Below are 13,211 nucleotides of genomic sequence, written 5' to 3'. Positions count from 1 at the left end.
AGAATTGCAATTACCGGTATATAATAACACAATATTGATATTGTTTATTTAAAGCGTACCGTATTTTAAAAAATTTTTTTCATAAATTAAGCATTTCAAGCATGTAAATAACAATACCACAGTAGTATTGGCCACGAGATGAGACAGACAAATGTGTTTAGAAGGTAAACTGTTTTTAATGATTAATGATTCAGACGTTTATCACTGTCTGAAAGAAGTTAACACGGATTACTGTCATAGTGAGCGTGTAGCACACTCACTAAAGGCAATTATAACGTGACACTCTTTATTTTTACAAGGTGTCATTCAACAATTACATACATTTTCTGTATGTGAAAACGCATGAAAAACAAATTGAAAATAAAACATGTAATTCTTAACTACAATTGTAACAAACATTATCAATGTAAACAACATACGGTACGTGAGGCCAGAGAGAAAATATACTGTAATTTGAACTTGAACAAACTGAAAATGTTCCTGTCGGCATTACTGACAGATGCTTCCCCCACTGCACCTTGATGGACATCTACTACGGTAATTGTACTACATTCTGTGGAGATCCATCAGTTGTTAAGACCTCTTCATCTTCAGCGTCGTCCATTTCTCCGTCACCTTGTCCACCGTCGTTTGAAATAATTTCATCCATATCCGCTTCCTCATCACTCTCATACATTTTTACGTCATCTGTGTCATCTGGTCTCAGGGGCTGATTGAGGAGGCCGTGTAGATCACCCTGATTCTCTACCAGTGCCTTGCTCTTCTGACAACTCTTTGCAAGCGTCATGTGCAATGCCCCCTGCTTTCAGCACTCCTATTTCACCATCCTGTGATCCATCTGGGCTTGTTATCCCGCAAACCCGGAAAGATTTCTTGATCAATTCTTCACCAAGCCCTTGCCAAGCAGCTTTCACCCACTTAACCATCAGGACTTTTGTTGGTGGTTTCATGTTACCCCCCTTAGTGTATTCTTTTGGTCCGTCATTCATCCATTCCTCATACATAGCTCTGTACGCTGTCTTGAAAGGCTTGTTCCAACAAACATCAGGTGCCTGAATGAGTCCTGCAGATGAAAACATGAATCTAATGAGAATTTGTCACCATGGTTTCAAACAACAAATCAATTATATTTAGATATTTTGGTTCATTAAATTGTATATATCATACAGTGAAATGTGAGTGTTTGAATTACCGGTAAATCATATTACCTGTGCAACAACCAGGAATGACAGCCATTTTTGTGCTCATGGTCCTGAGCACAGCCTTTGTGGAGTCCTGGATGTGGCATCTGAACGCATCCCACACCAATAGACGTGGGCGGAACGCAATCTGTCCCCATACACCCACGAAGCCATTGGTGCGTCAGGTCTTCATTCATCCACCCATTTTTAGACATTGCCACTACAACACCGATTATTTTGTCCACTTCTTTATCCCTTCCCACTCCCTTGAAAACAATGAACGGCTTCAGCTTTTGTCCATTGGCCTTTGCCGATAAACACACGGTCACGCGTGCCTTCTCACGGCCTGTAAATTTGATTGGGATGCTTTTGGTACCAGTCGTATCTCCCGGGAGATCCAACCAAATTGGCGTCTCGTCCATTGCGCCAATCATGTCGAGTGTGAAGCTGTTCTTGATAAGCAGGGATCGGACATACAGAATAAAGTCAATCAATTTTGGAATTACTTTTTCCAGAATAGCTTGACTAAGTCGTTCTCGTTCTCAGAGTAATGCCGTGTCTGACAAAGAAGCCTTGGAGCCATCCCCTACTCCCAACAAAAGTTTCTGCTGCCGCATTGTCACGGACACTGGCGTCATTTCTCCATAAATCCATTGCTTTCACTTGAACCATTTTCCTTGATACTCTTAGTCTCTCACGGCGCTGCTTCACAATCCATTCTATCAGAATACGCTCCATTGTCTCGCTTACCACTTGTCAACCTGCGCCTTTCAACCTTTTCCTCTCACTTCCTGCACTTCCGGATTGGTATTCCGCCATCAGCTTCCCTTCCATACTACACCATTCTCTTATTCTGCGAGCATCTACTCCAAACTTTCGAGCAGCTCCCTCCTTAGTGTTCTTTTTTGCAAAATCAATAGCTTGTACCTTAAATCCTATTGAGTAGCTCTTAATCTTTTTGCCTTTGTGTGATTTCAAACTACTGAAATCCGCTTCCTCCATTTTGAAAATGAGGACAGGTAAAGCATCACTCGTGACGTAATGAGTTTGACCCGGCGAAAATTCTAGACATGCGCTAATAAAATTCATATTTTGCTAAACGAATTTGATCCGGCGTTAATCCTGAACCGGCGGTAAGGCCAAGCATGCGCTAATTATTTTGCGAAACGAGTTTGTACCGGCAGTAATTCGAGGCATGTGAATACTATATTCCCGGCGCCAATTCAAGGAAATACGGTATCTACACAGAAGTATAAAGAGTCGCAGGTTTATAGCAACTGGGGCTAAAGTCTCTGAACGTTTTGTGGATTTAGAAGGCATGAAATTAAAGGTTGTCTGCTCGCTATGTAGGGACTTTGATTAATTTTTTCACTAGGCATACATTTACTTATGTATGTATATATTAGGGTTGTAAGGTATACCGGTACTCATAAAGTACCGCGATACTAATTGATTGAAATCTGTACTATACTGCCTTTGAAAAGTACCGGTACCGTTCTCTCATCTGTGGCGGTGACTACAGAGCCGAGGCGCATGATTTTGAGTGGGTCAAAACGGGCACACTAGAGATGCGCGGTTTGCGGACACACCCGCGGGTAATCCGCGGGTCGGGCGGATGAATGACGAAAAAAATAGATTTGAAATAGATTCGGGCGGATGGCGGTTGAACCAATTCGGAAATATATATACATAGTAAATGTATAAAGAGAATCCTTCCTATGCGTCCAGCAACAAGTGCCGCAAGTGAGCGCTCCTTCAGCGCAGCAGGGCGCATTTTAGAGGCCAGGCGCTCTCGCCTGCATGAATCCTGGCACTGTAGATGCCATTTTATTCCTGCACAGTGCTAAAAAAAAAAAAAAGTAAGGAGACATACGGTTGGATATGTTAAACGAATTAGTCTACGTTACCTAGGCTATATACCAAATAAGACCATGTCTAACCTATATTGAGTTCGGTCAGCTGAATAATTGTTATGGTTAAGTGTTGTTTGGGCGCACTACAATGCAAAGGAATTAAGGCAATTGCGTTGTTTGTGTTTTTTTTTCTATTGGAGATATACTACTGTGTGTTAATTATTTGGCCTCACTTTCAAGTGAAGCGCATCTCCGATTGGCTACAATGTAAGGCCATTTAGCCTGCTTTGTTTGTCGCGACCGTCTATTTTCATTATAATTCAACTGTTATTATTTATTTAATTTATTTTTGTTTAAATAGGGATGACATACATATGTTGTTGTATAATTTAAGTTTGTGCGCGTGATTGACAGCCTAAGGCTTATGGGCACATTTTTTTTACATTTTTTTATTTCAACTTAAAAACGTATGAGCCTATGCCTACAACATAGGCTATGTGTTCATCTTTATTTTCCTGCCTGTCGTTGACAATGGAGATTGTCTGATATTTTGTCATGGCTGCAGATCAATCAATAAAGGTTCATCTTTGTCGCAAAATTGTTCACTGTTTCACTGTGCACCCTGCCCTCGTCCCTATTTGAGCATTATAACGTTAACATTCATTGAAATAAATTCAGATTTTTTTTTTTAACGTAACGAAAGTATAGGCCTTGTCTTTCTAAAACATTTTTTTAACTTCTTAAAAGCATCGTTCTGCTTGCTGCAACTGCGCACACAAAGTGTGAGGAACGCACTCCTGGCAACAATAGTCAACACTTTCTCAATGGAAATGACAATAATATTATAATAATGATAAATACCGCCCGGGTGGCGGGCGGTTGTGGTTTTGATAAAATGTTGGTTCGGGTGGATGACGACTTTTGTGATGCGGATGAAATAATTGCCTATCCGCGCATCTCTAGCGCACACACAAAGTGCATACAAGCAATAAAATCTTGGAGAGGACAGTATTTTCTTTTAAACATAAATTAATTCTTAAATATGTTTTGTACATGCACTAACACATTCTTATTCCTTTGTAGTATGCAGCAGTCGTTAACGGTGCTGGTCCCCCGGGTTTGGCCCTTCTTGAGACACACTATATCATCTGTTAGGCGGGCAGCACTGGAAACTCTTTTCACACTGCTGTCTAAAGCTGACCAGGTAATTTTGGATAAGGCTGTTTAGATCAGTGGTGTAGTATACAATTAAAATATTGTTGATAGGGATGTGCCGATCGGTCGGCAGAGTTTTGTGAAACGGTATGTGACCATTGCCGATTTGTCTTTTCATGCTGATCACAAACACTGAACCTCTCTGGCTGGCACTCTAGTTTTGGTCTTCCGGCTGACAAGCTGCCAGCAGCTAATTGTCTCCGTAAACAGTGTGGAGACGCTGCAATAAATTAATATGGCAAATAAACTACATATAATATTTTCTTAAGTATGAACTACAAATCACTGGAGGACAAGGCTAAACATGGTACACACAGAGAGAGCAAGCCAGGAGAAGGTATGCTAATAGCTAAGCTAACCGTTAAGCGAGTTTAAAAACGCCCAGAAATAAGTGCATAGTGAAGTTTTTAAGAAGTCCAGATGAAACTGTTACAGCAGAACATTAGCTGGTGTTAACGGGAAATTTTACAAGTATAAAGAGTCAATTAAGAGAATAATGTATCAACTGTTGGTGTGGCCGCATTGTCGGTCAATACACGACACGTAAAATGTATCCATAAATTGGTGTTGTTGATACCAGAGTTAGTATCAGTATATAATCCATACAAAAGTAATTAAATAGATATTTGTCTTTTCAATAACTTTGCATTTTTTGTTAATGTTTACAAACTCTGGGAATAATTCATTTGAAACAAAAACCAAAGAACTTAAATGTGTAATAAAGAGTAATGTTTGGCTTTTGTTTGGTTATTGTACACCATTTACTTTGTTTTGCTCAAACAATTGCATGTAATGAAAGAGGACTAGTTTAAGGAAGTAGTTTAAATATTGTGTTGATAGTGCTACACTGTCAAATGCACTCAGCATAAATATTTACAGTTAATACATGTGATCAAAATGGCTGATCTTATGGTTGCTCGGTAGCATAAAACACTGAACAGAACATCCTTAATTGTTGATGGGCTTATATTCTTTCATGTCAATATTTGCAGGCATTTATACTGTGAGCTTTATTTGTGTTGCTTCTGATGTGATTTTTGGTTTTATGATCATCAGAAATGTGCAATGTGGATCAACCCCATCCTACAAGATATGCTTCGGCACATTTTCCAGTCCTGCATCCTAGAAAGCAATGAGGAAATTCTGGATCTTATCCAAAAGGTTTGTGTGGACCACACCCTTTAGAAAACAATTAGAGTTTATTAGATAATTGTGATCAATGAAGTAGCGTCAATATTGTAATTCCTATCCACGATCTGCTTTTTAAGTTGCTGTTTTTTCATCCCCAGATGTTTTTCTTAGTGGCCCTGTGTTGTGTTCTAGTTGTGTTTATTATACTTGCATGCAGGTGTGGATGGAGCTACTCACTCAGGCCCCCCAGCAGTTTGTGGTGTCAGCCAGCTGTCCATGGATGGGCGCCTGGCTTTGTCTTATGATGCAGGCATCGCACATTCCCATAGACGTCAACATGCTACTTGAAGTGAAGTCCCGCTCCAAGGTAGTCTTTTCGTTTTGCTATCAAACCAAAATGAAATGTGACAAACAAAACCACAAGTGCGTTATTTACAAAACTATTTTAATGGTTTTTGTATTTTTATAGTTTGACTTCTTGTTACCGTCAAAGGATTTTAGCTCCTATGAAGATTTTACAGTTATCAATGGTTGTCCAATTACACTGAGTAGTGAGCTACGCAGATTTCCTGACAATGTTTTTTATGCTGAATGAACAGGATAAAGGTAGTACAAAGGCACGCCAAGGGACCAACCAGATAAAGGAAACTGTCCAGGAGTATATAGCAGGGGCAGAGACAGTGACTGACGACCCAGTGTCAAGGGACTATGTGGTAGTCCGGTCTCGCCTCATGGCGGCCAAGTAAGTTAGCCTATTTTTACTGAGCAAATATTGTACAAGTTATTTCGTTACATTATCTCAATTAATAGTCTTAGTTTTTTTGTCTTTTAGATTTTTAACGTGTGATGTTTTTCCTGCCCTGCCTTATAACTTGCATCTAGATTGCTGGGGTCTCTGTGTAGATGTATCTGTGACCCTCAGCTCAATGCTGCATCTCAGGAGATCCGTCCAGCTGAGTCTTTAGGCCAGTTGCTGCTGTTTCACCTCAATTCAAAGTCTGCACTGCAGCGAATAGCCGTAGCTCTTGTGCTCTGTGAGTGGGCTGCTCTTCAAAAGGTAAAACACATGTTTGTATTTGTATGTTTATTATTAAAGTGTCCAGTATCAAACATTTTACAATAACAAATGTTTTCCCATTTAAATCTTTCCCAATCAGGATTGCCAGATTGTGTCATCCACGGTGCAGCCTCGTTTGTTGGCAATCCTATCAGAGCAGTTGTATTACGATGAGATTGCCATCCCCTTCACACGCATGCAGAACGAGTGCAAGCAGTTCATCGCCTTACTTTCTGAGGCTCACGTAGACCTTCAAGATCGCCTCAATTGTAATGTTTTCACCATTGATCAAGCCAATGAGCTGGTATGACCACCAACACACTCTGAAACAACTACTTTCCTTAGAGCAGCAAATCTCAGGGTATTTTTCGATGCGATTTGATACATAGCTCACAATGTCAATGCTCCCATAAGGCTTAAATGAAAAATGTTACTAGATTATATTTTGAAACAAAATTTAACTAGCGTACAAACCGCAATATTGCAAAAACAATGACACAGTTTAAAACAGGATTTTATGACAGTGTCACTTTTAAAATAATTCATAAAAGACAAGTCAAGCCTTTAAAATAGATCTAGACATTTATCGTGATTATAAGTTATGTGACGATGTTTTATATATTAGTGTTTATGTTCAGAGAATTGCGTTTCTTGAGTATACTGTTGCAGATGAGACTTTGAAGGATTGGACCACATGGTTCTCAACATAGCGTTTGCTGTTACATCAGAATAGAAAGATAAATTAAACAACTTTTATTCGTCCTTGGCATCATGTTGAATAGTGGTGGGCGTCTGAGGACGACCTAGAGAATTGTTGTTATTTGATACAATGCCAATTACTTTTTGGTCTTTTTCCCCCTTGTAAAACATGACAAATACTGGCCATTTAACATTTAATTTTTATTTGTCATAACAAATTACCAAATTTTTACAGTTCAATTGTTGACAATAAGTTTCAGCACAAAAGCCTGTATATATTAGGTTACCCTACAAGATGGGGAAGTGATACGTACGCTTTTTTCATTTCGTCATTAATACTTTAAGAGAGTAAATGATAATCAAGTTGTACTCGTGTGATTATTGATACCCACGGTATTGATACTTTTATCATTACTGTGAAAGTTTCTACTATGTCCGTACAACTGTGACTAAATTCACTAAGGTGAAACGTTAAAGGTAGATTACTGCTCGAACAAAAAAACCTGATACACAGCAAGAACGTATTGTATTGTTGGGTTGCATATGACGTCATGTCCGCTATGCTTTGACGCGGTGTAATTCACACGGTGATCAATAAGCTCGAGCTTAGCGTTAAATCAAGTGAGACGTGTTGGTAAATGAAGAGTTTGAACGGAAAATGCCGCTTTGGTGTGCTGTTCCAAGCGTCCAAATCGAGAGATAGGAAATACCTTTTAATAGAGTACCGACAAAAGTGGTTCATAAACAGAATAAAGTCTCAAAAATATCATTTTCAGTATTTTGTGGAGTATAGTCGGACCCTGCTTGTGTCTGAAACAATAACTTAGTTGAAGGTTTGTTTGAACATTTGATTGAGAAGCTTTCTGTGATACAATAAACTTCTCTACTTGATTGCATTAGTTTTGTTTGTGTTCTTTTAAGTCATTGTGTAGTTGCTATGCCTAAATACAACTAACAATACCTGATTGTGGACATAAACTGTCATGTTTAGCATATTATGATTGTTGATCCAATCCACCGTCTTTTTGTTGGATATTTTCATAGCATAAACTAAAAGTTTAGTTGCTGTTGTGCAGGAAAACAAAGTGTTTTGTTTGACATGGATGGCCACAATATAGTGTCTTTGGTGATATTTGTTTGCATAAAAAAAAAACCCTAATAGTATATATAAACTACATGAATAAATCTCTCATAAGCTCGACAGCATACAGAATCTTGATACCGATAAATATTGTTGGAAACCAAACATTGCAGATTGACATGCTAAACAATGAAACAAAATATGAACTTCACGCCATTAAAACTACTGCAGACATGGATTTTAGATGACAAATATTTGTACCAGGAAATCAACTGCAAAAACTAAACTTATCCTTTTTTTTTTTTCTTAAGAGTGTATGAATCTACTCCATCCCATTTTAAATATTTATCATGGTAGCTTTTATATTTGCCCCGAAATATTTCAAAATATACCCACATTTACACTGGTGCAGGTAAATAAACAGTATAGCTTAATGGGACTCTAGACCAGTGGTTCTCAAATGGGGGTACGCGTACCCCTGGGGGTACTTGAAGGTATGCCAAGGGGTACGTGAGATTTTTTTTAAAATATTCTAAAAATAGCAACAATTCAAAAATCCTTTATAAATATATTTATTGAATAATACTTCAGCAAAACATCAAATCAAGTAGGCTATTCCATTCATAACCATAAACCCAGAGTTTCCCCCATGCCATGATGGTTTGACCCTCACTAAAATGTCTGTCAAAAAGAACTGTGAAAAGAAATGCAACAATGCAATATTCAATGTTGACAGCTAGATTTTTTTTGGACATGTTCCATAAATATTGATGTTAAAGATTTTTTTTTTTTGTGAAGAAATGTTTAGAATTAAGTTCATGAATCCAGACGGATCTCTATTACAATCCCCAAAGAGGGCACTTTAAGTTGATGATTACTTCTATGTGTAGAAATGTATTTATAATTGAATCACTTGTTTATTTTTCAACAAGTTTTTAGTTATTTTTATATCTTTTTTTACAAATAGTTCAAGAAATACCACTACAAATGAACAATATTTTGCACTGTTATACAGTTTAATAAATCAGAAACTGATGACATAGTGCTGTATTTTACTTCTTTATCTCTTTTTTTCAACCAAAAATGCTTAGCTCTGATTAGGGGGTACTTGAATTGAAAAAAATGTTCACAGGGGGTACATCACTGAAAAAAGGTTGAGAACCACTGCTCTAGACCACCACCTGAAACCTGGAAGTGCCTGTAAGTCATGTGATTGCAACCCAGCAATTGTAAAACATGTAATTTCAATTAAAAAAAAAACAAAAAAACTTTTGTACAAAGCTCATCTACAGTGGTTTAAATGTCAATGCTTATTGCAATATGTAAAGCAACTATTCTCCTGTTTCTTCCCCAGTTAACCACCATCTTCACAGAATCAACAGCGGGTTTGAACGTTAAAACCAAACAGTGGCAGGTATTGGATAATAAAAGACAGCAAGCACAAGCCACAGTACTGGAGACCAGCAATGAATGGCAGCAGTTGCACCTGCGCGTCCAAATGTTCTCCGCCTGTGCAGTGATCAACCTGAAAGTGCTTCCTGACAAACTTAACCCGCTGGTCCGGCCTCTGATGGAAGCCATCAAGCGGGAGGAGAACACTCTTATTCAGGGTTATGCTGCGTCTTTCATTGCCAAGTTGTTGCAGCAGTGTGCCGGACGCTCTCCGTGTCCCAACCCCAAGGTTATCAAAAACCTTTGTGCCTCAGTCTGTGTGGACTCCTCGGTTACCCCCTCAGCTGCTTGTCCTGTCCCTCCTACACAAGAAAATACTAAAGGTAAAAAAATATATAATATTACTATGTGGAATCATTGAATCAAGCAGTACAATTTTGTGTTGCTTTGTGTTACCAGTGATCCTAAATGACTGATGTGAACCAGCTAAGTCATTTGGGACCTGATAAGTGTCAGTTTTCTTCTCTTTAACATTAGGCAGTGGGTTGGAGAAAGATTGCTTGCATCACATGGTTAACAAAACCAGAGGCATCCTGACTCTTTACCGTCACCAAAGAGCAGCGTTTGCGATCACCAGTAAACGGGGCCCTGTTCCGAAATCCTCAAAGACTCCTACAGAGCTACCTCCAGGCAGCACAGTTGGCATAGACAATGATGAGGTATGGAAGAATGAGCTAAAAGCCCTGAGCTAATATTCATCTTACGATCTGTACTTTCTTTTTCTTTTTGTAGAGAAAACCATTTCTTATTCAGAGGAGAGGGGCAGAGTTCTCCCTAACAACCATTTCTAAGCACTTTGGTGCCGACCTCACCAGATCTCTTTCATACCTTTGGGAGAACACAGTGGGGCCATTGAGGACTGTGGTGAATGAAGGTTATGTTATTGGTATGTTGATTTGTAACATCCAGGTCATTTTTATACTACCTTTTTAAGCATCACTACCAAGTTTTATACTCTCTTTATTTGAAACTTAGAGCCTCAAATGTAAGTTTGCAATTATATTGTTACTTTTTAGTGCATTAAAACCTGGAGAAAGGGTGTGTTTTAAGTGACTTTTCTCTTTTATTGTGTTCCAGATAGGCAGGTCCAGCTAGACCGGGGTGATGCTGCTGCTCAGGAGCTGGTAAACTCTTTGCAAGTGCTGGAAGTCACGGCTGGAGCTATGTCTTATGAGCTCAAACCTCTGGTATGATTCAACCCTGATGGTTGTTTTATTTTATTTGAGATGACCTCATCACAAATTAAGTTCCAGTAAAAGCAATCCCAAATAGGGCTGCACAATTAATCTGAATGTATTCACAAACATGTTTTTGGCTGCCACGATTAACCAAGGGGGATAGTTGGCGATATTAACATTTAAAAAGGCTCCGCAAATCAAGCACTGCAGCGACATAGAACAGCCTGTAAAGCACGCACGTCCACGCCGGAGGCCATTGTGTATGAGCACAAAACTATCACGGTGTGTGCTTGTGTGTGCATGTGTTTGTATTTTTGGCACCATAAAAAGCATCAAAGTGGAAAATTTGAGCTAAAGACGTCATGTAATGAGTAAAAGCTTGCACGTTGTTACTAATAATGAACAAAAACAAATACCGGGTATTTGTTTTTAAATATATGAAAATCGTTAATCTAGCCTTGTTATTTAGCAACTTTCAAATAACATGATGGCATCGTATTTAACCACGGCCAACACAGTTTTATCTTGCTTGATGAATAATCGTGAATTCAGTATTAATAAAAATAACTGCAGCCTTAACTAATCACACAAGCCCTTATTCATGTTGCTTTGTTTCCTTGCCCACCACGTTCTGGCTGGCAAGGTTATTATGGGTACTGCAATGTGTACTGAAAAGTCTGTTTTTCTTTTGTTTTTAGCTGCTGCAGCATCTTCCTCATCTGTTTACTTGCCTACAGCATCCGTACACAGCAGTGCGCCACATGGCAGCTCGGACTGTGGGCGTACTTAGTAAGATATCCATGCTGGAGACCATGGATGGTTTTCTTGAGTGCGTACTACCATGGTTAGCTGCAATTGATGACTGCACCAAACAAGAAGGAGCCATTGAGGCCTTGGCTTGTATCCTCCACACAGTCTTGTACTGTAGTAAAGAAGTCAACACTTTTGTGTTATGTTTGGACAAGATGTCCTTGACTGACTTTTTAGGTATTATGGAACAGCTGGATGTAGATATCATACCCTACATTGTACTGCTGGTAGTGCCAGTGTTGGGGCGTATGAGCGATCCCACTGACAGCATTCGTTTCATGGCCACACAGTGCTTTGCTACACTCATCCGGCTGTTGCCACTTGAGGTACAATCACACAAATAACTTAACAGTCAGTGTTTCATACATCAAATAAATGTTAAAAATGTATTTAGCACTTTGTGCTCAATTGTTTTTCAGGCAGGAATACCGGACCCCCCTGCCATGTCTGCTGACTTGATCCGGCAGAAGGCCAGAGAACGACACTTCTTGGAGCAACTGTTAGATGGAAGAAAGCTGGAGAATTACAACATCCCTGTGCCCATAAAAGCAGAGCTGAGGAAGTACCAACAGGTACGTGTGTGTCTTTTAAGACTCTGCTGCTTCTCTAACTACTACTCATGCAGCTTTAAATTAAATATGAAGTATGGTATTACAGTATGTGGACGTTACTTCTCATAGGACTTTTTTACTTTAATGTCCAATCTGTTAAAGTGAACTATGCTTGTGCTGGTTCTTTTAGCTCTCCTGCCACCAAACACTGGTTTACATTAATGTGCCTGTGAGTTTACATTTCACTCATATAATTGATATTTTCTTGTAGGATGGTGTGAACTGGTTGTCCTTCCTAAATAAGTACAAGCTACATGGCATCTTGTGTGATGATATGGGCCTTGGAAAAACTCTGCAGTCAATCTGCATTTTAGCAGGAGATCACTACCTCAGGTATGGTACACAGCCCAAATGTTGCTTATCCACTTGCAGTTGTTGATATTTATCAAAATAAAATAATTCAAAAAATTTTGACAATCTGTTAATACATCATGCATACTTTAGTGAACCGCATTTCAATGAGTATAAATGTGTCTCAACAAAACGTACAAGTATTTTCTAATGAAGAAGGTACAGTATTAGTAAAATCATCAACTAAACACACCAAAATGATTTGGTTGATGCCTTTTCAGGGCTCGAGAACATGCCAAAACAAAGGCAGCGGACTGCGTCCCACTTTCTTCTCTAGTGGTGTGTCCACCCACACTCACTGGTCACTGGGTTGATGAGGTGGGCAAGTTTTGTGCCAAAGAGTACCTCAACCCGCTGCACTACACTGGGCCGCCTACAGAGCGAATGCGGTAAGGCCAAATTTGTGAAACAAGGGTGACTTGTTTGCCAGTCAAAATAGATGTGTGTAATCTTATTAATAAGAATATTAAACCTTTAAATGACATTTATTTACCTTTTCAGTTTACAGCATCAAGTAAAAAAACACAATCTTGTAGTTGCGTCTTATGATGTTGTGCGAAACGACATTGACTTTTTTAAGTGAGTACAATTA

General features: G+C 39.0%; 1 protein-coding gene across 1 annotated transcript in view; it reads left to right on the top strand.

The window, feature by feature from the left end:
* Positions 1 to 13,211, top strand: part of btaf1 (BTAF1 RNA polymerase II, B-TFIID transcription factor-associated) — a 59,394-nt gene that overhangs the window by 35,578 nt on the left and 10,605 nt on the right. The window contains exons 14-29 of the mRNA XM_062058747.1: positions 4,118 to 4,238; positions 5,306 to 5,410; positions 5,598 to 5,747; positions 5,980 to 6,122; positions 6,263 to 6,437; positions 6,538 to 6,741; positions 9,572 to 9,992; positions 10,147 to 10,328; positions 10,402 to 10,555; positions 10,747 to 10,856; positions 11,546 to 11,747; positions 11,835 to 11,983; positions 12,077 to 12,229; positions 12,480 to 12,601; positions 12,841 to 13,008; positions 13,121 to 13,198. Coding sequence (XP_061914731.1) covers positions 4,118 to 4,238; positions 5,306 to 5,410; positions 5,598 to 5,747; positions 5,980 to 6,122; positions 6,263 to 6,437; positions 6,538 to 6,741; positions 9,572 to 9,992; positions 10,147 to 10,328; positions 10,402 to 10,555; positions 10,747 to 10,856; positions 11,546 to 11,747; positions 11,835 to 11,983; positions 12,077 to 12,229; positions 12,480 to 12,601; positions 12,841 to 13,008; positions 13,121 to 13,198 — 2,637 coding nt within the window. The remainder of the gene's footprint in view (positions 1 to 4,117; positions 4,239 to 5,305; positions 5,411 to 5,597; positions 5,748 to 5,979; positions 6,123 to 6,262; positions 6,438 to 6,537; positions 6,742 to 9,571; positions 9,993 to 10,146; positions 10,329 to 10,401; positions 10,556 to 10,746; positions 10,857 to 11,545; positions 11,748 to 11,834; positions 11,984 to 12,076; positions 12,230 to 12,479; positions 12,602 to 12,840; positions 13,009 to 13,120; positions 13,199 to 13,211) is intronic.

Source organism: Entelurus aequoreus, linkage group LG09 (genome assembly GCF_033978785.1).
Source record: "Entelurus aequoreus isolate RoL-2023_Sb linkage group LG09, RoL_Eaeq_v1.1, whole genome shotgun sequence".
Classification (NCBI taxonomy): domain Eukaryota; kingdom Metazoa; phylum Chordata; class Actinopteri; order Syngnathiformes; family Syngnathidae; genus Entelurus; species Entelurus aequoreus.
The sequence above is the reverse complement of the archived record's forward strand: the minus strand, read 5'-3'. Positions and strand labels throughout refer to the sequence as shown.